At 40.5% G+C, this 23,592-nt stretch overlaps 2 protein-coding genes across 2 annotated transcripts in view; one reads left to right on the forward strand and one right to left on the reverse strand.

Moving 5' to 3' along the window:
• Positions 1 to 14,172, reverse strand: part of LOC131950636 (uncharacterized) — a 34,369-nt gene extending 20,197 nt beyond the window's left edge. Inside the window, exon 1 of the mRNA XM_059312844.1 lies at positions 14,154 to 14,172. The gene's annotated coding sequence lies outside the window, so the exon portion shown is untranslated. The remainder of the gene's footprint in view (positions 1 to 14,153) is intronic.
• A 25-nt stretch (positions 14,173 to 14,197) lies between these two features.
• LOC131950634 (cathepsin B) lies at positions 14,198 to 21,130 on the forward strand. Its single transcript, XM_059312839.1, has 9 exons — positions 14,198 to 14,329; positions 15,991 to 16,129; positions 16,557 to 16,781; positions 17,418 to 17,533; positions 17,757 to 17,841; positions 18,183 to 18,330; positions 19,228 to 19,341; positions 19,722 to 19,850; positions 20,415 to 21,130. Exons 2-9 carry the CDS (start codon positions 16,001 to 16,003, stop codon positions 20,489 to 20,491), a joined length of 1,023 nt encoding a protein of 340 aa, XP_059168822.1. The 5' UTR covers positions 14,198 to 14,329; positions 15,991 to 16,000; the 3' UTR covers positions 20,492 to 21,130.
• The last annotated feature ends 2,462 nt before the right edge of the window (positions 21,131 to 23,592 follow it).

The raw sequence follows: 23,592 nt of genomic DNA on the forward strand, positions 1-23,592 counted from the left end.
GCGGCCCTAGGTTTGTGGCGGCCCTAGGTTTGTGGTGGCTGTGTTGGCGGCCCTAGGTTTGTGGTGGCTGTGTTGTTGGCCCTAGGTTTGTGGCGGCCCTAGGTTTGTGGTAGCCCTAGGTTTGTGGCGGCCCTAGGTTTGTGGCGGCCCTAGGTTTGTGGTGGCTGTGTTGTTGGCCCTAGGTTTGTGGCGGCCCTAGGTTTGTGGCGGCCCTAGGTTTGTGGCGGCCCTAGGTTTGTGGCGGCCCTAGGTTTGTGGCGGCCCTATGTTTGTGGCGGCCCTAGGTTTGTGGCGGCCCTAGGTTTGTGGCGGCCCTAGGTTTGTGGCGGCCCTAGGTTTGTGGCGGCCCTAGGTTTGTGTTGGCCCTAGGTTTGTGGCGGCCCTAGGTTTGTGTTGGCCCTAGGTTTGTGGTGGCCCTAGGTTTGTGGTGGCCCTAGGTTTGTGGTGGCCCTAGGTTTGTGGTGGCTGTGTTGTTGGCCCTAGGTTTGTGGCGGCCCTATGTTTGTGGCGGCCCTAGGTTTGTGGTGGCCCTAGGTTTGTGGTGGCTGTGTTGTTGGCCCTAGGTTTGTGGTGGCTGTGTTGTTGGCCCTAGGTTTATGGTGGCCCTAGGTTTGTGGCGGCCCTAGGTTTGTGGCTGTAGGTTTGTGGCGGCCCTAGGTTCGTGGTGGCCCGAGGTTTGAGGTGGCCCTAGGTTTGTAGCGGCCCTAGGTTTGTGGCGGCCCTATGTTTGTGGCGGCCCTAGGTTTGTGGCGGCCCTAGGTTTGTGGCGGCCCTAGGTTTGTGTTGGCCCTCGGTTTGTGGTGGCTGTGTTGTTGGCCCTAGGTTTGTGGCGGCCTTAGGTTTGTGGCGGCCCTAGGTTTGTGGCGGCCCTAGGTTTGTGGTGGCTGTGTTGTTGGCCCTAGGTTTGTGGCGGCCCTAGGTTTGTGGCGGCCCTAGGTTTGTGGCGGCCCTAGGTTTGTGGTGGCCCTAGGTTTGTGGTGGCCCTAGGTTTGTGGCGGCCCTAGGTTTGTGGTGGCTGCGTTGTTGGCTCTAGGTTTGTGGTGGCTGTGTTGTTGGCCCTAGGTTTGTGGCGGCCTTAGGTTTGTGGCGGCCCTAGGTTTGTGGCGGCCCTAGGTTTGTGGCGGCCCTAGGTTTGTGGCGGCCCTAGGTTTGTGGTGGCTGTGTTGTTGGCCCTAGGTTTGTGGCGGCCTTAGGTTTGTGGTGGCCCTAGGTTTGTGGCGGCCCTAGGTTTGTGTTGGCCCTAGGTTTGTGGTGGCTGTGTTGTTGGCCCTAGGTTTGTGGCGGCCCTAGGTTTGTGTTGGCCCTAGGTTTGTGGTGGCTGTGTTGTTGGCCCTAGGTTTGTGGCGGCCCTATGTTTGTGGCGGCCCTAGGTTTGTGGTGGCCCTAGGTTTGTGGTGGCTGTGTTGTTGGCCCTAGGTTTGTGGTGGCTGTGTTGTTGGCCCTAGGTTTATGGTGGCCCTAGGTTTGTGGCGGCCCTAGGTTTGTGGCTGTAGGTTTGTGGCGGCCCTAGGTTCGTGGTGGCCCGAGGTTTGAGGTGGCCCTAGGTTTGTGGCGGCCCTAGGTTTGTGGCGGCCCTATGTTTGTGGCGGCTGTAGGTTTGTGTTGGCCCTAGGTTTGTGGTGGCTGTGTTGTTGGCCCTAGGTTTGTGGCGGCCTTAGGTTTGTGGCGGCCCTAGGTTTGTGGCGGCCCTAGGTTTGTGGTGGCTGTGTTGTTGGCCCTAGGTTTGTGGCGGCCCTAGGTTTGTGGCGGCCCTAGGTTTGTGGCGGCCCTAGGTTTGTGGCGGCCCTAGGTTTGTGGCGGCCCTAGGTTTGTGGTGGCCCTAGGTTTGTGGTGGCCCTAGGTTTGTGGCGGCCCTAGGTTTGTGGTGGCTGCGTTGTTGGCCCTAGGTTTGTGGTGGCTGTGTTGTTGGCCCTAGGTTTGTGGCGGCCTTAGGTTTGTGGTGGCCCTAGGTTTGTGGTGGCCCTAGGTTTGTGGTGGCTGTGTTGTTGGCCCTAGGTTTGTGGTGGCTGTGTTGTTGGCCCTAGGTTTGTGGTGGCTGTGTTGTTGGCCCTAGGTTTGTGGCGGCCCTAGGTTTGTGGTGGCTGTGTTGTTGGCCCTAGGTTTGTGGTGGCTGTGTTGTTGGCCCTAGGTTTGTGGCGGCCTTAGGTTTGTGGTGGCCCTAGGTTTGTGGTGGCCCTAGGTTTGTGGCCGCTCTAGGTTTGTGGCGGCCCTAGGTTTGTGGTGGTAGCCCCGAGTTGGTAGCTTAAATATTATATGGCTTACTTGCAGAAACTTCGCCAGAAGCATGTGAGCAGCTTGAAACAGTCTTTTGAATGACAACAGTAGAATAAACGTAGTTTTGGAGAATATTCATTAAGAATGCGAAAAAGCCGTTTTATAATGTTAAGCACATGAAGTGCAGAGGCGTAGAGACCCTATCCGGGGCCATGGGCGAACTATCAAATTTCCAGCCCTCTCCCTTGTATAAAAATACAGTTGGTGAAAAAGCCCCACCCACCCCCCACCCCAACCATTTTTGGAAATGGTTTTGAAGAAGGGGGGGGGGGGGTGGCGCTTTCATTATGATGTCATGAAATTGATGTAAGTCAACCAGGAGAGCAACTATTTCCCGAACTTTGACCTTGCATAATGCAGTAATGCAACTCAAAAATGAGTTGTTTTTTTTTTTGCTACCCAGTTTGGCGCCCTTTTAGAGTCGGCGCCCGGGCCCTTAGCTACGCCTCTGAAGAATTGCCTGTCTTATGAACGAGAATAGCCAATACTATTTTCGGTCTTTGAATAGCTGGTCTTAGGAAGGACATTAGCCAGTCAGTGGCGGAACTAGAAAAAAGGGGCCACCCCGCAAAATATTTTTTAGGCCCCCTCATATAAATATATAGTCCTATATATATATATATATATATATATATATATATATATATATATATATATATATATATATATATATATATATATATATATATATATATATATATATATATATATATATATACTCAAACTCAATATACGAACACAGGATACTTATTCATGCTGGCCTGTTCGTGTTATGAGATATACGCGGGTTTTTTTCTAATTAAAACAAATTACAACATCATGTCATGAGTGTAAGTGCATTAGTCTGTTTTGTGAAAATCAGTTTTATATTATCTCTGCCGTATGACTGTCATTGTCAACCACATATCGGTCAAAAGAATATAAAACATGAAGGCTTTCTGTAAATAATGGTGTCTCGTGTCATGTTTATTTTTGTTTGTTTTTATTTATTTTATTAATTTTAAATACATTTTCTTTTTATACAGTGTCATTCTTTAGTAAGTAATTTATTAACAAATAATAATAAAGAGAAGTAATTGCTTTTTAATTTGTTTAGTACAAATCTATTAAAAAGAGGCTGATGAGCATCATTATTTGACTATTTAAACAAGGGAAATAAGTCATGGAAGTGGTTTGAACGTTTGCTTATCTATATATATAAAGCAAAGGGGCACTTCCCGGCGCCGCAGGCGCGTCAAATTTGGCACGATGGTGCCTTCGGGCAATAGAACACGAAGGCCGGTGACGGTTGGCCGAAAAGTCTACGGAGAAGGGGTCAAAACTGACCTCGACTGACCGGCGCCTTATATGGGCTATATTACGAAAAAAAAATTCCTCCGACGACCCCCCTTGAAATTTTGTGAGGTTGTAGAAGAACACCTAGGGGTGTCACAAAAAACTCGCCATGTCCGGGAAAAATCGGGAAATGGGTCAAAACTGACCAGTCGTATTTCCCTATATAATCTTTGTATTTTATGGGAAAAACAGAGGGTCATTTCAACGCAGACTTTAGGGTACTTAAGCTCATTATATCTGGCTAATTTTTTGCATGCTCCTAGGTCAATGGCTTGACCTTTAGGGAAAACTGTCGGTTACACTCAAAACCCTCGACGAGGGCTAAAAAGTGACCGCGAGTGAAATTCTCTTTATATGAGCTCTATTACGAAAAAAAATTTCCTCCGACGACCCCCCTTGATATTTTGTGAGGTGGTAGAAGAACACCTAGGGGTGTCACAAAAAACTCGGCATATCTGGGAAAACTTCGTAAAGCGGTCAAAACTGACCAGTTGTATTTCCCTATATAATCTTTGTATTTTATGGGAAAAACAGAGGGTCATTTCAACGCAGACTTAAGGGTACTTAAGCTCAGTATATCTGGCTAATTTTTTGCATGCTCCTAGGTCAATGGCTTGACCTTTAGGGAAAACTGTCGGTTACACTCAAAACCCTCGACGAGGGCTAAAAAGTGACCGCGAGTGAAATTCTCTTTATATGAGCTCTATTACGAAAAAAAATTTCCTCCGACGACCCCCCTTGATATTTTGTGAGGTTGTAGAAGAACACCTAGGGGTGTCACAAAAAACTCGGCATATCTGGGAAAACTTCGTAAAGCGGTCAAAACTGACCAGTTGTATTTCCCTATATAATCTTTGTATTTTATGGGAAAAACAGAGGGTCATTTCAACGCAGACTTTAGGGTACTTAAGCTCAGTATATCTGGCTAATTTTTTGCATGCTCCTAGGTCAATGGCTTGACCTTTAGGGAAAACTGTCGGTTACACACAAAGCCCTCGACGAGGGCTAAAACGTGACCGCGAGTGAAATTCTCTTTATATGAGCTCTATTACGAAAATTTTTTTCCTCCGACGACCCCCCTTGATATTTTGTGAGGTGGTAGAAGAACACCTAGGGGTGTCACAAAAAACTCGGCATATCTGGGAAAACTTCGTAAAGGGGTCAAAACTGACCAGTTGTATTTCCCTATATAATCTTTGTATTTTATGGGGAAAACTGGGTAATTTCTACGCAAATTTTAGGGTACTTACTCTTTGTATAACTGGCTAATTTTTTGCATACACCTCTATAGATAGATGGGCCGTATGGAAAACCTGTTGGTCAGCATTAAAGCCCTCCAAGAGGGCTAAAAATGACTGCGAGTGAAATTCTCATTATACGAAATTTGGTCAATTGGTCTATGAGCAGGGGAGGTAACTTTTTAATGTAACAATTTTTTAATATTTTGTATACTCTTTTTAAGAAAAAACAAAAATCATAAAGTATAGCATTGTTTTAAATGGATATTGTGTTATAAATTAAGTTTTGTATTGTATTGTAATTGTAAAATTAATTGCAAAAGTAATTTAATATAATATTTGATTGATAATTTTTATGAAAGCCCTTTCAGTTCTAATAACCTTGCGAGTAATAAGTTGCGAATATTCTATCAATTTATGGGTACTAAAAAAGTACCCCACTGTATAAATTTAGACATTTAATATAACAGCCAATCGCCTATTAATTAATCATTCAATTTCTCAACTTTTTTGAAAACCTAAGCGAAGCTAGGCAGTATGCCTAGTCTTTGATAAGTTTCATTGTGGGAGAAAGAGGACTCGGCTTTCACAGTGGTTTAAAAACGAAGGAAAAATGAGCGTGGGGTGGTGTCTATAGAATAAAGATAATCCAACCGCAGCTACGGTAATCTTTTTTACAAAACAAACATTAAGTCAAAAATGCAAGAACATTTTTTTTAAAACTATAACAATTCTTTTTATGGTCGGCCGTGGGCCCCTAAATGGTATGCCCCCCCCCCCCCCCCCGCATTGCGGGGTCTGGCGGCACTGTAGTTCCGCCCCTGAAGCCAGTGTGGTAAACAAGAGTTTCTGTTTGGGTGATTGAAAGTAGACAGCTGTAGTATAGTTTTAAAAGACGAGCATAGTCGTAACACTTCAAGAAGATGGTGTTTTGGCGTAGGCAGTCCATCACAGACTTGATACCAGTCTTTTATAGTACAGCTTGCCCCCCCCCCCCCCTCCTCACCGCACACACTCATATATTTTCCTCTCTTCTCTTAGTCTTTAAACTTTAAAATTTAAAAAAAAATGTGCCGTTAACCCTTTGTTTCCTGCCCCAATGCGACAGTACCATCGGCAGACAACACACACACCACCATGAGCGTACCGAACGACTCCAAGAAAGGATCTCTCGCTTCGTCCAAGGCCGCGCCAGAGTCGATTGGAAACCCCTTTCATAAACCTCCCAAAGTAGAGCCCAAATCAAAAGAGGTTTATTTAAACACAATAAAGAAGTAAGTCGGAGCATTAGACGTGATTGGCGTTTGTTGAAGATTAAAGTTTTTAAAACTTTTAAAAAGTTAAATATTTAAAAAGTTAAATGCTAGTGACGCGTTAGAAAATATCTTTTACATGAAGGCATTGCAACAACAATCGTATAGCATTTTTACTTTCTCGTATATACGAAGTATAGAGAAAGTCTTGTAATCGTGTAAAAATCTCGACGTTTTACACCTCAATGATACGGAAAAACATAATTTTGCAATCTTGTCCGTATGTCTGTGTGTCAGTGTGTGTGTGTGTGTGTGTGTGTGTGTGTGTGTCTGTCGGTGTGTAAACGCGATAACTTGAGTACTGTTACAGCTAGGTTGATGAAATTTCATATAAAAGTATTTTATCAAAATCGTAGATCCGTATCAACTTTTGAGCGATTTCCGATAACCGGAAGTGGTCCTTTTTTCACTTTGAATTTTTCAAAACCCTATAACTTGAGTACTATTTCAGATAGATAAATGAAATTTCACACGTAAGTAAAAGATCTAATCCTCTACCTTCTGTCAAATTTTGAGTAATTTCCGTTAACCCGAAGTAGTAATTTACGCTATTTCTGATTTCTCAAAAACGCTTGTAAATTTATAAAGTACTTATAATATTCCGCACTATTATGCACATTTTGTTTTGGCGTTCGCTTGGTGCGCAATTCTTTTTTTCTATGAGATTCTATTCTATTTTTAAAAGTTTAAGTATTTAAAATCGATTAAAAATCATAACTATATCCCGAGTTCCCATCCCCTGTTATATAAGAATATTCGAGAAAGTTTAGGGGAGATCACTCCCGGTTTATTATTGTTAAAATGTAACTGTATCTTCAATAATAACAAACGCGAACCGTGTGTTTGTTGTTACCAAAACAACAGTTTTATACAGCCAGCACCACATTTTCTTTAAGACATCTTCCCTCCTCCACGGAGCAAGTCCACCCTATGCACAGTAATTCGATATCATTGAGACGAAATAGAAAAATATTGATTTAGATAGAAAGGATATATTTAAACCAGTGTCTGCCCCCCCCCCCTCCCGGAGATTTTAAATGCACCCTCTGAAATTATCATTAGAGACCCCCCCCCCCCCTCCTCTCGCCCCCAAAGAAAAGTGTCTGAAATAAATATTGTTCTACTACTACTCCTAACCAAACCCTTGTTCTGACTCAATCATTAAAACCCTAACCGTAATCCTAGTTTCACCTCGTACATCGTACAAAAACCCGATACAACATTAACCCTCATGGTGATCTTATCGTATTTTAAGCTGCTTATCCACATGCTCACTAAATCCCACTATAATTTTTAACTGCTCAGACAGCTTATGATAACACCAAGGCATATTGTGTTAGGCACATTCGAATATGGTCAAAAGAACAGCGAGTCTGTATGTTTAGGTCACAGCGTGAGAAAGGTTATGTTTGACCTATGCAAGGGCCATCACACCATACCCATCAGGGTAGACAACTCTTATGTTTGACCTATACAAGGGCCATCACACCATACCTATCAGGGTAGACAACTCAAGGGTTATGTTTGACCTATACAAGGGCCATCACACCATACACATCAGGGTAGATAACTCTTATGTTTGCCCTATACAAGGGCCATCACACCATACCTATCAGGGTAGACAACTCTTATGTTTGACCTATACAAGGGCCATCACACCATACCTATCAGGGTAGACAACTCTTATGTTTGACCTATACAAGGGCCATCATACCATACCTATCAGGGTAGACAACTCTTATGTTTGACCTATACAAGGGCCATCACAACATACCTATCAGGGTAGACAACTCTTATGTTTGACCTATACAAGGGCCATCACAACATACACATCAGGGTAGACAACTCTTATGTTTGACCTATACAAGGGCCATCACAACATACACATCAGGGTAGACAACTCTTAGGTTTGACCTATACAATGGCCATCACACCATACCTATCAGGGTAGACAACTCTTAGGTTTGACCTATACAAGGGCCATCACAACATACACATAAGAGTAGACAACTCTTATGTTTGACATGTACAAGGGCCATCACACCATAACCATCAGGGTAGACAACTCTTATGTTTGACATGTACAAGGGCCATCACACCATAACCATCAGGGTAGACAACTCTTATGTTTGACATGTACAAGGGCCATCACACCATAACCATCAGGGTAGACAACTCTTATGTTTGACCTATACAAGGGCCATCACACCATATCCATCAGGGTAGACAACTCTTAGGTTTGACATGTACAAGGGCCATCACACCATAACCATCAGGGTAGACAACTCTTATGTTTGACCTATACAAGGGCCATCACACCTTACCTATCAGGGTAGACAACTCTTATGTTTGACAGATACAAGGGCCATCACACCATACCTATCAGGGTAGACAACTCAAGGGTTATGTTTGACCTATACAAGGGCCATCACACCATACCAATCAGGGTAGACAACTCTTATGTTTGACCTATACAAGGGCCATCACACAATACCTATCAGGGTAGACAACTCTTATGTTTGACCTATACAAGGGCCATCACACCATATCCATCAGGGTAGACAACCCTTATGTTTGACCTATACAAGGGCCATCACACCATACACATCAGGGTAGACAACTCTTAGGTTTGACCTATACAAGGGCCATCACACCATACCTATCAGGGTAGACAACTCTTATGTTTGACCTATACAAGGGCCATCACACCATATCCATCAGGGTAGACAACTCAAGGTTTATGTTTGACCTATACAAGGGCCATCATACCATACCTATCAGGGTAGACAACTCTTATGTTTGACCTATACAAGGGCCATCACACCATATCCATCAGGGTAGACAACTCTTATGTTTGACATGTACAAGGGCCATCACACCATAACCATCAGGGTAGACAACTCTTATGTTTGACCTATACAAGGGCCATCACACCATACCTATCAGGGTAGACAACTCTTATGTTTGACCTATACAAGGGCCATCACACCATACCTATCAGGGTAGACAACTCTTATGTTTGACCTATACAAGGGCCATCACACCATACCTATCAGGGTAGACAACTCTTATGTTTGACCTATACAAGGGCCATCACACCATACCCATCAGGGTAGATAACTCTTATGTTTGCCCTATACAAGGGCCATCACACCATACCTATCAGGGTAGACAACTCAAGGGTTATGTTTGACCTATACAAGGGCCATCACACCATACACATCAGGGTAGATAACTCTTATGTTTGCCCTATACAAGGGCCATCACACCATACCTATCAGGGTAGACAACTCTTATGTTTGCCCTATACAAGGGCCATCACACCATACACATCAGGGTAGACAACTCTTATGTTTGACCTATACAAGGGCCATCACACCATACCCATCAGGGTAGACAACTCAAGGGTTATGTTTGACCTATACAAGGGCCATCACACCATACCTATCAGGGTAGACAACTCTTATGTTTGCCCTATACAAGGGCCATCACACCATACACATCAGGGTAGACAACTCTTATGTTTGACCTATACAAGGGCCATCACACCATACCCATCAGGGTAGACAACTCAAGGGTTATGTTTGACCTATTCAAGGGCCATCACACCATACCCATCAGGGTAGACAACTCTTATGTTTGACCTATACAAGGGCCATCACACCATACCTATCAGGGTAGACAACTCAAGGGTTATGTTTGACCTATACAAGGGCCATCACACCATACCTATCAGGGTAGACAACTCTTATGTTTGACCTATACAAGGGCCATCACACCATACACATCAGGGTAGACAACTCTTATGTTTGACCTATACAAGGGCCATCACACCATACCTATCAGGGTAGACAACTCTTATGTTTGACCTATACAAGGGCCATCACACCATACACATCAGGGTAGACAACTCTTATGTTTGACCTATACAAGGGCCATCACACCATACCTATCAGGGTAGACAACTCAAGGGTTATGTTTGACCTATACAAGGGCCATCACACCATACACATCAGGGTAGACAACTCTTATGTTTGACCTATACAAGGGCCATCACACCATACACATCAGGGTAGACAACTCTTATGTTTGACCTATACAAAGGTCATCACACCATACCTATCAGGGTAGACAACTCAAGGGTTATGTTTGACCTATACAAGGGCCATCACACCATACACATCAGGGTAGACAACTCTTATGTTTGACCTATACAAGGGCCATCACACCATACCTATCAGGGTAGACAACCTTTATGTTTGACCTATACAAGGGCCATCACACCATACCTATCAGGGTAGACAACTCTTATGTTTGACCTATACAAGGGCCATCACACCATACACATCAGGGTAGACAACTCTTATGTTTGACCTATACAAGGGCCATCACACCATACCAATCAGGGAAGACAACTCTTATGTTTGACCTATACAAGGGCCATCTCAGCATACCTATCAGGGTTGAATGGACCACTCTAAAGACAGGTTGATAAAATAACTGAAATGTTTTGGCTATTAATCTTCAGGCAAAACCATTGTATATTAAACTAAGGGGGTGGGGGTCGTTTATAAATGACGTCACACGAGTAAAAACAAAAGGAGGGGGGGGCGTAATTTTGTGACGATGTATGGTGAGGGGAGCGAGATGGTTCAGATAGTGTGACGTCATACTTTAGCATTTAAAAAAAGAAATGTTAGAAACTGAATTCTGTGCAGTTACTTCGCGTTGTAGAAAGCTGTATTAATAAATTTTGAGGGGATGGGGGGGGGGGGGGGGGGGGGAGTTAAAAATCGTTAAAAGCGTGACGTCATTTATAAGTGATCCTTAATGTTGAAGATGAAAAAGAACATTTTAATTTATTTTTAAATTAATGTGCTTTTTTTCGAGCGAGTATTGATTTTATTCTAAAAGAATTTTTTTAAAAAGGAGCTTTAACTGATTCTAAACACATGCCTACTAATTAAATTGACACACGAATGAGGAACCCCAAACCATTCGCCATGTGAATATGCCATATGGGGAAGTTAGCAGGAAACAAGATTGTAACAAAAACAAAACTTAACGTAACTTCCTAAACCTTTTTGACCTGTCGTTCATATTAGACCAGTGTTTTCTTCCAGACTTTTTTCCCCGGGGGCACTTGAAATTTTTCTCCGGGGGCGGACACTGTTAAATGTATATATTTTCTATATAAATTCCATTTCGTCCGGGGGGGGGGGGGGGGGGGGGGGGGGAGGCGGTAGACTTTGCTCCGGGGTTATGCCTGAAAGAAACTCTGTATAAGACGTCACACTTTCTGGGCTGCAATCTTTGCCCCCCCTCCACTCCATTGTGACACAGCGCCAAAAACATATGACCCCCCCCCCTGTCCAATAGACACACCACTATAAATCCTCCCAAACTCTCCCCCCCCCCCACGCTGGGTCATGTCACAGTACACTTATTAAGTTTAAAAAAAAAGGGAAAATGAGAAGAAATGCCCCCCCCCCCCCTAGGCGAAGAGATGTCTGAAACACTTCACCCCACTTAAGCTATACCAAATTAAACACTGTCAAACGAAAGTTAACACGAGTTGAATCCATCCCATTTTTAAAGAAACCACCAATTCGGATCCTCTCCCCTCTTTTCCATACTCTCCCCAATCACTCTATGTGCGAAACGTCATTTCTGGACAACTCCTTAGCCTTGCGCTAATCACATCCTGTATCAGCCTATTTACCTGTCGTATCTAATCTTTGATTAAACTTTACACTCCACAGGAAGCCCCCGTGTAGGCCTAGCATAAAAAGCGGCAGGCTACACGTGTCCTAGAAAATTTTTATGAAAATATTCAACCATTTTGAAAATAATTTCGAACCATATTAACAAAGTAAAAAAAAAATAATCCGCCTCTAGTTGAAAGATAATTATGTAAGCTGCATTACATTTAAACTGTATTTTAAAAGCCGATTAGCACAGCTTCAGTTGATAGAAAACACATTACATGAAGTTATAGCATGGTGTGTGAGTAAAATAATTGCTGTGTACATTAGCGGTGTGTTTGGGTGAATGGGCGTTAGGCTATGGCTTTTAAGCCTATTTAGCTATAGGATATTTGTAATTAAGACCCCTCCTACTACCATCTAAACTTCCCTAAAAGTCAGACCTCCTATCCCCACTTAAACGACAATACTTCAGATCCACATTTCTAAGAAAATGAACGTGTTTTAGTTTTTTTTTATCTTCTCTTATGCAGAGTGCAGAGGAAGTATTGTAATCGTGCAAAAAATAGAAATCGAGGTTATATCATATCTCGACGTTTTACGCCTTCCCTAGTCGAAAAACCTTGTCGTATGTGTGTTTGTGTGTGTGTATGTATGTGTATGTGTGAACTTGAGTAGGCCTGCAGTTTAAGTTGGGTGGATACATTTTATTTCACACTTTTGAGCAATTTCCGGTAAACAGAAGTGGGACTCACTCAATTAAAAAAAACCGATAGTTTAAGTACCATTTCAGTTGGGTTGACGAAATTTCACATATAAGTTTAGTTCCGATTTTAAAAAAAATATTCATAATTTCATAATTTATATAATAGGACCTACTGTAAATAAATTGTTAGGTTTTATTTCTAATAAAAATGCATTTACGACAACTGTAAAGAAAGTCTGTATAAGATGTCAAGCTATTTTAACTGATTTTTGCGAACACTCCCCTCCATTGTTACAACCTTCCCCCCCCCCCATCCCACTTCCTAAAATGACACCCAAAGTTCGGTAAAGTTCATTAAATTATCGAGTGTTTCATGCCCCCCCCCCCCCCCCCAAGAAAATCTAACACCACACCCTGAAAGAAAAGAAATTTATATAGAAAATATACTTTACCAGTGTCCGCCCCCCCCCCCCGGAAAATTTAGTACGCCCCCTCCCCCCCTCCTACGAAAATATCATGTGCCTCCCCGGAGAAAAAAGTCTGAAAGAAACCCTGCTTGAACTGCTCCCTCTTGTTTCACGGAAACAACCTTAATGTAACGTCCCCTCACTTGCTTAAGTATGTGATCTCATGTATATCGGTTGTTTATATAAAGTGCAGGGCCGGCGCTACCTATAAGACGAACTAGGCGGTCGCCTAGGGCGCTGGTGAAAATGTGCCCCCACCTCCTTATTTGAATAAATTTTGCCTAGGGCGCTAAATAACCTGGCGCCGGCACTGATAATGTGTTGCTTAAAATTACTTCATCACTCTGAACTCTGAACTAATAGGAGGAGGGGATCGGTCTTCCTTGATGATGGTTAAGAAAGTGTGACGTCTTACCTTTAGAAATACTCTTTGATTCTGAAAATTCTGGTAATTATTGTGCTTTAAAAAATTATGCAAATCGTTATAGACAGAGTTTCTTCCAGGCATCTCTTCGGGGGGGGGGGGGGGGCGAAGCCCCCCCGGAATTTTTTTTACCGCCCCCCCCCCCCGAACGAAATGAAATTTATATAATTTATATAGAAAATATATACTTTTAACAGTGTCCGCCCCCCCCCGAAGAAAGTTTACCGCCCCCCCCCCCCCCCGAAGATTTCAAGTGCCCCCCGGAGAAAAAAGCCTGGAAGAAACACTGGTTATAGAATCTAGAAATCTACATGTTGTCCCAAAGTAGTAGCACAAAGATCCAGCATTTTTAAAATTATAGTTGTCTCAAAATTAAATTAAAAATTTTGAAGCGGCTGGAGTGTGAAGTTATTTTGCGAGGAATCTGACTTTTTGTTAAAATGAGTAACCTTGGCGATGGGAGGGAGGTAAAATAATAATAATAATTAAAAAACATGACGTCATGTATGGACAACCGCTTATAACAAAAATATAAAATTCCCTACAAACTATTTTTAAAAACTAAAATTAGAATCAAATGTTGTATATCTAGTTTCATTCTTTCCTGCTATCTACATAAGAAATAAATCACTTCATCTTGCGTATCAAATCTAGAGAGCAGCTTAATTAAAAGTTGAAGATGAACTTTAACCTCGTTCAATCTTATCGCTCAGCCACCTAGGCCACACAAAAAAGTCACGTGAAACTTTCGTCACGTGATCTGGTCTTGTGATAAAGTTGTTGTTCAGTCCAAATAAAAGCCCGTGGTAATCAGTGCACTTTCAGATTTCTTTCCATTTTCAGTCTTCATTTTGAGCAAGTAGTCTTGTAAGTAATTCTATTTTTGAGCAAAACTTTTTATAGAAAATGTTAATGACTGCCTACATTGAAAATTTGGTAGATCTTGAATCTTAGATCTCTCTCTAGATTATCATTTTATAGAACTAGATCTAGACTCTAGATCTAGGATTCTAGTGACAGTGGAGTGTCTAGCAGCAGTGGCTGCAGCAGCTAGCCTAGCTACTATTAGTAGTACTAAGCTAGTGTCTTGTTTTTGACTAGTAGTTACTATAATTTATTAATTTAATTTAATAGCTAAACTAAAAAAAACGAAGTGACTACGCGTCTCGCAGAGCGTGGCCTCTAAAGAATAGACTACGCGTCTCGCAGGTTTGATTTGCCATCTTATAAATGAAAATGCTTACTTTTAACTGTTCTGACACATCCGCTGTGGTCGAGTTAACAGTGTGCCAGCTGTAGACTGAAGTTCATAGTCACGTAGTTCAGAGTTCGAGACCGGGGTTAGCTCGGCATGTACGAGTTTTTTTTTTTTTTTTTACATTTTTTTTTCATATTGAAAATATGACTTAGACTATGATTTTTTTTTTTAAAAAATAAAACTTCCAAACATCGTCACTGTCGTGATTGCTTGCTTGCCTTACGTTTACTATCCCATGAGTGGAAAATCCCACCACGACCCACGGTCGGCGAGGTCACGTGAGTTCAGCAGGCCTAAAGCATACGTCATAGACACAAGTTCACACGAGATCGTCTGTCTTCACTTCTCTTCTTCCCACCCCCTCCCCCCTCAAGCAAATTGAAATTTTTTTTAAGTTCACATAGGATAAATAATACAGACTTAGATCTACTATCACCCATGCTAGATAGGTAGGCCTAAATGATAAAGGACAGTTTGATTTAGCTAGGTTGCTGCTAGATCTAGGACTATCATCTGACCTCACAAATTTTCCTTGACACTACTACACACTGCTTTTTTACAAGTACTAGATGTAGAATCTTAGGTGTTGAAATAATATAAATACACTTAAACTCGATCTAGATCTATGTCAACATTAAATTGTTACCACGAAAAAAAAAATCAGGCAGTCCTGATATGTTTTTTTTTACATCGCGTGCCGCCTAGGGTAAAGATTAAGCGTAACGCGGAGCGAACTGCGCAAAGGCGGCCTTACGCGTCACGCGGAGCGAACCGCGCAAATGCTAACTAACTAAACTAGTTAGTCTCTAAATGTTAAATTGAAATAAATAACTCTTCTAGACTCTAGTAGTTCTTAATCATTAAGAAGATTAAGTTAATCTAGTGACTAGTAGAAAAAGTAGTGTAGTAGTTCTACTAGTACTAGTAGATGTACTAGATTACTACTACTCTAGTAGTCATAAAATTCACTAGCCGAAGTCTAAAATTAAGAAAAATGATTTAGTGTTTCAAATTAAAGTATTCATTAGACATTAGCTAACCTAGATCTAGTTGGTTTGGAAGTATGTAGTATGTAGATTTTAGTAAGCCAATTTATCTATCTAAAGTTTACTAAATCTATAAAAAAATGTAAACGAGAGGGGTGGATAAAAAAATGATGGCAATAGGCTTCAATAGGTATTACATTTTTGACTGACATTGTCCCCATTCATGCCTGTTTTTTTCAAAGACCAAATTTGTTTTTTAAATGGTTTTACTATTTTTGTTTCAGAGTCTTGAACATGCTGCTGGTTGTTGTAGCAACCGTGTTGGTCGCCTGCACAGCTGGTCAAGTTTTATTCCCAGACTTCGGCCTTCTCAATGATGACGAAATCCACTACATCAACAACATAGCTGATACTACATGGAAGGTCAGTTCATTAAATAATATAATCAAAATGGCTCATTGGAAGATTGTTCCATTTTTTTTTTAATTTAAAAAGTTGATTGAAATAGAGAATCTACTTTCTAATATTTTGCATTATATAAACTATATAAAGTAATCAGCTTTGATTTTTGCAGTAAAGAAACATTTAAAAAACTAAAAAAAAACTAATTTTATCACTGATTAATGAAAAAAATATACTTGTTTAATATAACATGTATTAAGTAATGTAGGTTGTATGTGATTTTTTTTTTTAGTTTTGGTGCTTTAATTTGAAATTGTTAATTTTCTTAATTATTTTAAGTTTTTTAAAATAGATCCTTAAGTACTCATTTTTTGTCATTTTCTTTTGTTTTATTATAAACAAATATTCGTACATTATAAAAATATGGTTTATTATTTACGACAAACAGGCTGGGCGTAATTTTCATCCTAAAGACCACGGCCTTGTGAGGAAACTCCTTGGTGTACCAAACATGGAGAAATCTGAATACTTAACCAGGAGCCTTCCAAGGCGACAGTTTAAAACCAAACTGAGCTCTGCCAAGTTGCCAGAAAACTTTGACCCTAGAGTTGAGTTCCCACACTGCCCATCCCTGAAAGAAGTCCGTGACCAGGGTAACTGTGGCTCCTGCTGGGTTAGTCATTAGGTTTTTGTTTTAATGTAATCATTATAAAGTGAATGGGATGGCATGATTGGATGGTACTACTGCTAACTCAAGTCTCTGAACCCTGGCTAGAATCAAAGAATACTCTGAGTGTTCATAACTCTGTTGGGTAGGTACATGATTCACATTAAGGAAAGTGCTGACCACACTATCCCTTCATATGCCAGGTAAGAAACAGGTGAACTCTACTTTATCTGCACCATGGACTGCCAGGTTTGAAAGGGTAACATCATCATAAAGTGATTATGTGATTGAACATGCTATTAAAGTTATTATCTGTTCGATGTCAATTAACAATAATGCAAAATGGAAATCTGACTAGATAGGGAAAATGCAGTTTGCTGCACAGAGTGCTAACCATACAATCCCTTACATACAAAGAAACTTCTATTTACATATTAGTCTGTAAAATCTATATAAATTTAGTAAAGCTTGTAGTGTTGGGTGATTCAGTACATAGTAGGTAACTGTTATGTAGGAAGTGTCAGAAAAGTAGTAGAAATGGCTAACTCTATTGTACAGTCAGCTGGAGTTGTGTAGATTTAACTACGGTAATGTTATTTGGTTGCAATGTTTGTACATTTTGTCAATTTCTTCTCCTTTCAGGCTTTTGGTGCTGTTGCTGCCATGACAGATCGTATTTGCATTTACTCCAAGGGAAAAGAGAACTTCCACTTCTCAGCTGAGGACCTCCTCTCCTGCTGTGAGAGCTGTGGGGATGGGTAAATTACAAACTTTTTATATTTGTCAATTTTCTACTGCAGTGGTTGTTTACATTTAAAGTTTCTATATTAAGAATAAAGTCTTTTACTTTAAACTGAACAGGAAGGGATTTAAAAAGGAAGTGGGTACTGATAAAAATGTTTATAGAGTCAAACATTCTGTATTTGTAATAAAAACAAATTGCATGTTTTGAAGTTTAATTAAAAAAATTTTCTGTTCCAGTTGTGATGGTGGCTTCCCAGCCGAGGCATGGAATTTCTACCAGAATACCGGAATTGTGTCAGGCGGTCAATACAATAGTTCTGAGGTACAGATGTGTTCTTTACATTTAACAGTGCTAGCAATAGTGCTGTTATTAACTTATTGTGCTTTAAATATAGCACATATCACTAACAATAGTTGTAAGTGAGGGGGGGTGGTATTAATCCATTCACTAAGGGTATAATATACTTGGTTGGCTCTTTTAGTATTTTAGTAATTCAGATATGCCAGGGTTTTTGTAATAAGTTAAATTATCAGGACTAGATTTGGGGTTGAGTTTGTAGTAGTACTAAAAATTAACTGATTATCTAGAAACTACGATTTATTTGGAATTCTATCTATAACATTAGAACCTGGTTAACCTGTTGTTTATCTGATAACTTGCAGGGCTGTCAGCCATATCTGATCCCCGCATGTGACCACCACACCACTGGACATCTCAAACCCTGTGGTGGACCAGAGTTACCCACACCACCATGCAAAAAAGTCTGTGAACCTTCATACACTGTTCCATACGCAAAGGACAAACACTTTGGTAAGTCTTTCTCATAGATGCATTTATTTTACTCAGAGGCCCAGCAACCCCTCCCGGCGCCTGGGGAAACTTTCGATTTGCACCCCACCCCTCAAGATTTCGATTTGCACCCCACCCCTCAAGATTTCGATTTGCACCCCACCCCTCAAGATTTCGATTTGCACCCCACCCCTCAAGATTTCGATTTGCACTCAAGATTTCAATTTGCACCCCACCCCCCTCAAATTTTCGATTTGCACCCCCTCAAGCTTTCAATTTATTTTTCCAACCCATATTGACGCCCCCTAAGGTAGGTGCCCGGGGAATATGTCGCCTTCCCTCGCCCCCCGCCCCCCTCGCTACGCCTCTGATTTTACTACACACTTGTTGGACTGATGTAAATATTTGTCCTATTTAGCCCTGTGGCTCTTCAGACCATGGAGAGCTGTGGCCTGCTTGTCTTTTTCCTCTTGTCTGCTGTCTTCATCCATGTCTGGCTTCTAATTGGCCTGAAGGTGTCACCATATCAGCTGTTAGAACCTAGGCCTGCCTTTAGTAATCCCCCTTTAAAGGTCCCCTTGAAGACCTACAGATGAAGTAAAGTTCATGTAACTTGACCTAGAAATATGGATGGTGTGGTTAGAAACTATGCCCAGACTTTTAATTTCCCTAATGTGAGTCAGCGGAAGAGAGGGCGCCCAAGACAGACCTTGAGGCTGAGTCTTGAAGAACTGAAGCCAACAGGGATGTCTTGGGAGACGACAAAATTAATAGCCGGGGATCGGAAGAAATGGAAGGAAATGGTAAGAGGCCCTATGTTCCACAAGGAGCAGAGAGGACTAAGTCAGAGTCAAAGTCGTATGTTGGTATATTTAAAAGGAAAGTTGTAACATCTATTATTAACTTTTCTCTTATCAGGTGTCAAGACCTTCAGCATCTCAGGTGAAGAGAACATTATGCAGGAGCTTGTAGAGAACGGACCAGTCGAGGCAGCTTTTTCTGTTTACAGTGATTTCCTCAACTACAAGAGTGGTGAGTGCATTAGGATACTTAAACATTAGGGAACACACACAGCTGTTAGCATGCATTAGGGAACTTATACATGGCAGTTGTTGTAGTTGAAGAATAAAATGAGCTGAAAATCTGCTTATCAACAAAAATATAGGTTGCCAGAGTCTAAAATTAGCCTATCTGTAACTGAATAGACACAAAATTTATTTATAGTGATCACTGTTGGCTCATTTTTATGTTTGAGGTTCTAATTATGAAAGCGGTTACTAGTTAGATGGCTATCTTTGGGTATTTTTGTTTTTATGGTAGTATTTCTTTTAATAAATTTCTTTTTATGCTCTTAAACTGAGATTCCTTGCATTAAACTAGAATACAATGTAAAAGAATATTTTTTACTGCAGGTGTGTATCAGCATGCATCAGGAACAGAGCTGGGAGGCCATGCAGTTAAGATAATTGGATACGGTGTAGAGAATGGAACCAAATACTGGCTGGTGGCCAACTCCTGGAACCCTGACTGGGGTGACAAAGGTAAATATTGTTAGCACCTGTGTTGTTACGCTTACATTTAATGGTGAGGGGTAGAACTGAAACGAGGGGACAAAGGTAAATATTGTTAGCACCTGCGATGTTACACTTACATTTAATGGTGAGGGGTAGAACTGAAACGAGGGTGACAAAGGTAAATATTGTTAGCACCTGTGATGTTACACTTACATTTAATGGTGAGGGGTAGAACTGAAACGAGGGTGACAAAGGTAAACATTTTTAGCACCTGTGATGTTACACTTACATTTAATGGTGAGGGGTAGAACTGAAACGAGGGTGACAAAGGTAAATATTGTTAGCACCTGTGATGTTACACTTTTATTTAATGGTGAGGAGTAGAACTGAAACGAGGGTGACAAAGGTAAATATTGTTAGCACCTGTGTTGTTACACTTACATTTAATGGTGAGGGGTAGAACTGAAACGAGGGTGACAAAGGTAAATATTGTTAGAACCTCTGATGTTACACTTACATTTAATGGTGAGGGGTAGAACTGAAACGAGTTATCATGATATGTTGGAATAACGTTTCGCCTTTGTGTTTTAGGTTTCTTCAAAATTCTGCGTGGACGTGATGAATGCGGTATTGAGAGCCAGATAGTTGCTGGAGAACCAAAGTTGTAATTAAATCCTGAAATTTTTAACAATTTTTTTTTAAATGAGCTCAACACATTCCTGTATTATTTTTTTTTACTAGCTTTAAATCTGCTGAAAAAAGTGGCGTAAATAGTTTTGTGCCAAAGAATTATTTTGCCAACACTTGTTCAAATATCTGTACATAAAACTTTTTTTCTAAGTCTTAAATTTGTCTAAACTTTTGGTTGTTGAATAAACATTTAATATTAGATTGTAATTTTTATAACAGTCAATTTAAAAAAAAAAAGTAGTTTTACCCTTACACTGCAGGGTTTTATGTCTAACTGAACCTCTCTGACCTCAGTTAAAATGTCTCATATGGAGTCTCCACATTTTTCAAGCTTTAATGCTCCACATTTTAAAAAGTGAATGTATCCAATGAATATTTTGTTCTACTGAATTTTTGTAATGAAAGTAATTGTAAACTAATATTTATGAAACTTTCTAATACATTTTTAGTTAGATCCAGCTTACCGAACTAACAAATTAACACAAATTAAAATTGCTATGGTTGAGCATATAGCTGAATAATTGTCAACGCTGCTTTCAATTTTTAATAAGTATTAAATACCTGTTATTTGTTAAACTGATGCCTCTAGTTTTCATAATAAAATGTTCATAAAGATTTTAACGTCTTTTAATTCAGTGTTTGTAAATGTTTCAAAGAGATTGTATTTTTTGCACGGTTTTAGCAGTGACAACTGTCACAGCAAAATGTAGAGGCAGCCTGAGGTATAGGCTTACCTTTGACAGAACTACAAGTACAAGAATGGAACAACCAGAGTACAAAGTCCTGCGGCTGGCATTGTAAAAGAAAAAAACCCTTCCTACATCAAAGTTGCTGAAGGCACAGCTATGCCTTTGCATTGCTTTACTTAGCATAAAAGCCCCCTTGATTTTAACGCTTTCAGACAAATCGGGTTACTTGTTTTTTGTCATGCATTATATCTATATATATATTTCTCTTCTTGGAGACGCTAGAAAACAAGCTGTAAGCGCGCTCCCTACCACCCCACCCCTACATGGTCTGGTGAGCTGTGGTTCACGCTAAATGTTTACAATCCTAGAGCCGTGTTTAGTGACGGCTATTAGGGGTAGATAATTTAGTTTGAAACGATTTTAAACTTAGGGGAGGTAACTAAGAGGAGGCTGCTTTCACGGGGGGGGGGGGGGGGTTATCGTCCTTAACGAGCTACTGATAGTGTTTTAAAGCAATATATTAGTGGCAGCATTGGTACTGTCGAATTCACAAATTATGAATTACTGAAAAGTAGAAAATAAAACAACTAAATAACGGCGTATGATACGCCGCGGGTCGGCTCGTCCTACATATTTGCCTACATGTATGAATTCAATATCTGCTCTATGAGCATTATGGGATAAATAGGTTTCCTTCCCGTTATTCAGTGAGCAGGTCAGATATAGTAGAGCTACTATTTAATAAACTACTGCATAAGGGTACTACTTTCAGCATTTTGCCCAGCAACTTTCGCTTTCCCAGAGGTGAGCAATAAGTCTATCACGGCTGGGCGTAATCGGGAACATCCACCAGGATTCAAAAACTGGACTATCCAGTTAGCAGTCGTACGCTCTAACGCCCGACCACGCCATCCCATAAAGTAAAGTTTCACTTTCAAACCTGACGGTCTATGGGGCAAGTGAAGTAGAGTTCACTTGTTTCACGCCATCCCATTGGACTGAATTTGTTCTTTTTACAAGCTTTTATTTAACTCACTTCCTCTGTCGTCAGTCTAGCTAGATCGAAATGCAGGAGTGAAAATTCGGACAGTTCTACTTGACCGATACGATTCACAGTTGGCACATGGGTCATGACATGAAGACAATGCAATCTGAAACTAAATTTGACTTAATTGGATGCCTAATTCATTTTTTATGAATTAATTAAAATTTGGACCGAATTAGTAGGCATGTCTATCCAACCACACCACACGCGTCATCACGTTCAATAGCTGCGCCATCAGGTTCAATAGCTGCGCCATCACGTTCAATAGACGCGCAATGGTTTTTAGTCGTGTAACACTATTGTAAATAAAACATGTAAAGTACTGAAAAAAAATTCATAAAAAAAACGTTTTAATAACAAGCTTTTATGTACTAATGCACTAAAAAGTAGAAAATAAATTATACACTACTATTTAAATTACTATAAAGAAAAGCGTGGGTCTCTTCTCAAATATTAGTAAAGGTATCCAATAGGTACTAAAGTGACCCACGCTTTTCTTTATAGTTATTTAAATAGTAGTGTATAATTTATTTTCTACTTTTTAGTGCATTAGTACGTAAAAGCTTGTTATTAAAACGTTTTTTTAATGAATTTTTTAATTTTTTTTTTAATTAATTAGAACTACGAGCCTTACGCATCCATTAAACAATAAGAAACACTTTCCTTATACATATTATTAATTGCTCATGAAACCTAACACATACAAGTAACTAATAATTTACTTTTATAATTATAACTTTCAAAAATTTAAAAAGTTTCGTACGCTTTTAGAACTTCTTTTTATAAAGCTCCAACATATTTTTTTCAACTTAATAATTTACCAATTACTCGCCTACTTAAACCCATCCTACATAATGTTTATTAATGCATATTTATTCCCTCCCCTTGATCCTTCAATCGCACTTGTAGTTCACACTCTTCACAAAGGGAAATAACCTTTAATCGAAACTGAAAAAAAGAAAACAACCAACATTTTAATAAAATCTGGGCGAGTCTGCTGACCTCTGACCCAATATCCTGATGTAGACATGTGACTAATTAGGTGGTGGCCTGGAGGAAAACTTCGACAGCTGACATGCTATTTGGGTCGATGAATGCTGATAGTAATTATTAAGGGTTAATTAATTTTTGTTGTTGTGAAGTCACAGAATGTGCAGCAGAGGATGTGTGGTGGTATAGTGTTGTTATGGGATATTATGGGATAATATTGTAATGGGATAGCCCGGGATATTGTAATTATAGGATAACATGGGATAATGTTGTAATGGGATAACATAGGACATTGTTGTTATGGGGTAATATGGAGTGTTGTCATGGGATAGCCCGGGATATTGGTAGTATAGGA

Source organism: Physella acuta, unplaced genomic scaffold (genome assembly GCF_028476545.2).
Source record: "Physella acuta isolate Inbredline_101_S28 unplaced genomic scaffold, ASM2847654v3 ptg000774l, whole genome shotgun sequence".
In the NCBI taxonomy this organism is placed as follows: Eukaryota; Metazoa; Mollusca; class Gastropoda; family Physidae; genus Physella; species Physella acuta.

Bases quoted from the DNA above. Each gene is read 5' to 3' on its own strand.
- LOC131950634 (XM_059312839.1), top strand. From the start codon at position 16,001: ATGCTGCTGGTTGTTGTAGCAACCGTGTTGGTCGCCTGCACAGCTGGT. The intron at 16,782-17,417 runs GTTAGTCATTAG...TTCTCCTTTCAG, and splicing joins GTAACTGTGGCTCCTGCTGG to GCTTTTGGTGCTGTTGCTGC. The intron at 18,331-19,227 runs GTAAGTCTTTCT...TTCTCTTATCAG, and splicing joins CGCAAAGGACAAACACTTTG to GTGTCAAGACCTTCAGCATC.